Source organism: Monoraphidium neglectum (assembly GCF_000611645.1).
Source record: "Monoraphidium neglectum strain SAG 48.87 unplaced genomic scaffold scaffold04600, whole genome shotgun sequence".
In the NCBI taxonomy this organism is placed as follows: domain Eukaryota; kingdom Viridiplantae; phylum Chlorophyta; class Chlorophyceae; order Sphaeropleales; family Selenastraceae; genus Monoraphidium; species Monoraphidium neglectum.
In genome coordinates, this window is record NW_014009029.1 from 2,999 (window position 1) to 4,414 (window position 1,416).

A 1,416-nucleotide genomic window follows, 5' to 3' on the forward strand; every position below is an offset into this window, starting at 1 on the left:
GGTCGGAGGGGTGGGGTGGGGGTGCGGGGGCGCGGCTGTGGAGGAAAGGGGCGGCTTGCTGGGGTGCAGGCGTGGATGTTTGGTGCAGCGCTCCGGCGGTCGCAAAGGGCGAGCCAGCACCCGCTGCGAGGGTGTGTGGCGTTGCGCGGTGGTGGTGGCGTTTCATCCGACCGCGGGGCCGCTCAGCCCGCGCTCCACGCACGCGCCCGCTCTCCGCAGGGGCGCGGCGTCCGTGCCGAACAGCGTGTTTGAGGACCACGCGGGCAGCAAGGTGCGGCGGCCGGCGCAGTTCACATACCTGACCGCCTACAACCTGAGCCTGAAGGAGCTGGGGCAGCTGGTCAACAGCACGTACACCGACAGCCACATCAGCTACTGCATCCAGGTTGGCGCCTGATGTCAGGCCACCCCATGGTTCCAGGGTCACGACATGGCGCTCTATGCGCTCTGCGTTGCATCACAAGCTTGGGCCGCCCCGGCCCCGCCTGCCGCGTCCAAACCCTGTTGCCTCGCTCACACCGCCGGTGCTGCCCTCTGACCTGCTGGCGCTGCGTTCGTCACCAAAACCGTAGTGCCACGATGGCGGCGACCTGATGTGCTGCGACGGCTGCCCCTCCGCGTACCACCCGGAGTGCGTCGGCTTTGCCGCGGTGCCCAAGGAGAGCTGGTTCTGCCCCGCGTGTGTTCAGGTGTGGCGCCGGGCGCGCGCGCGGCGCTCTGAATCGGGGCGCCTGAGGCGGCAGGCGTCCTGCATCCGCGTTGGCTCCGCTCGCAGCAGCCGCGCGGCCATGCAGCGCTCCCGATAGGGGGGTGTGGCGGTGCGGACGCACCAAATCAGACGAGAGTAAGCGGGCCGTGAGTGGGCCGCGATGCGCCGCTGTTGCTCACCCCTCCCTGTCCGCGCCAGGCTGGCCGCGAGCCGCCGGGCTACCGCACGAGTGCCCTGTTCAAAGAGACACAGAAGGGCATGGAGCTGGCGCGGGCGAAGCTGAGGGAGCAGCAGAAGGCGGCCGCAGGTAGGCGGCCGCGCGGCTCGCGGGTGACCACATGCACTGGGGTAACGCTGGCGCGCCTGCTCGTGCAGCGCTGGCAAATCAGGCGACGGCTGTCTTGACGAAGCTGCACTGCCTGTCTGATTTCTGCTCAACGCCGCTCCCCTCACAGTGGCAGCCAGCGCGGCGGCGACGCAGGCTGCGGCGGGTGCGGGCGCGGACACGGCGGTGCCGCCTGGCGACCAGCTGGCGCCTGCGGTTGGGGAGCTGCCCGCTGACGTGGCAATCCCAGGGCTGCCAAATTTCGGCAGCTTCCTGCCGTCCATTGCCCCAGATTTGCCAGTCGAGGGAGAGGCCCTGCCCGTGGCTCCTGCCGCGGCCCGCGGCAGGGGCCGGGGACGGGGGCGGGGCCGCGGGCGCGGAC

General features: G+C 71.0%; 1 protein-coding gene across 1 annotated transcript in view; it reads left to right on the forward strand.

Moving 5' to 3' along the window:
* MNEG_14583 (hypothetical protein) overlaps positions 1-385 on the forward strand; it is a gene marked incomplete at both ends in the record, with an annotated part of 1,584 nt that extends 1,199 nt beyond the window's left edge. The window contains one exon of the mRNA XM_014036945.1: positions 220-385. Coding sequence (XP_013892399.1) covers positions 220-385 — 166 coding nt within the window. The remainder of the gene's footprint in view (positions 1-219) is intronic.
* Between the last annotated feature and the right edge of the window lie 1,031 nt (positions 386-1,416).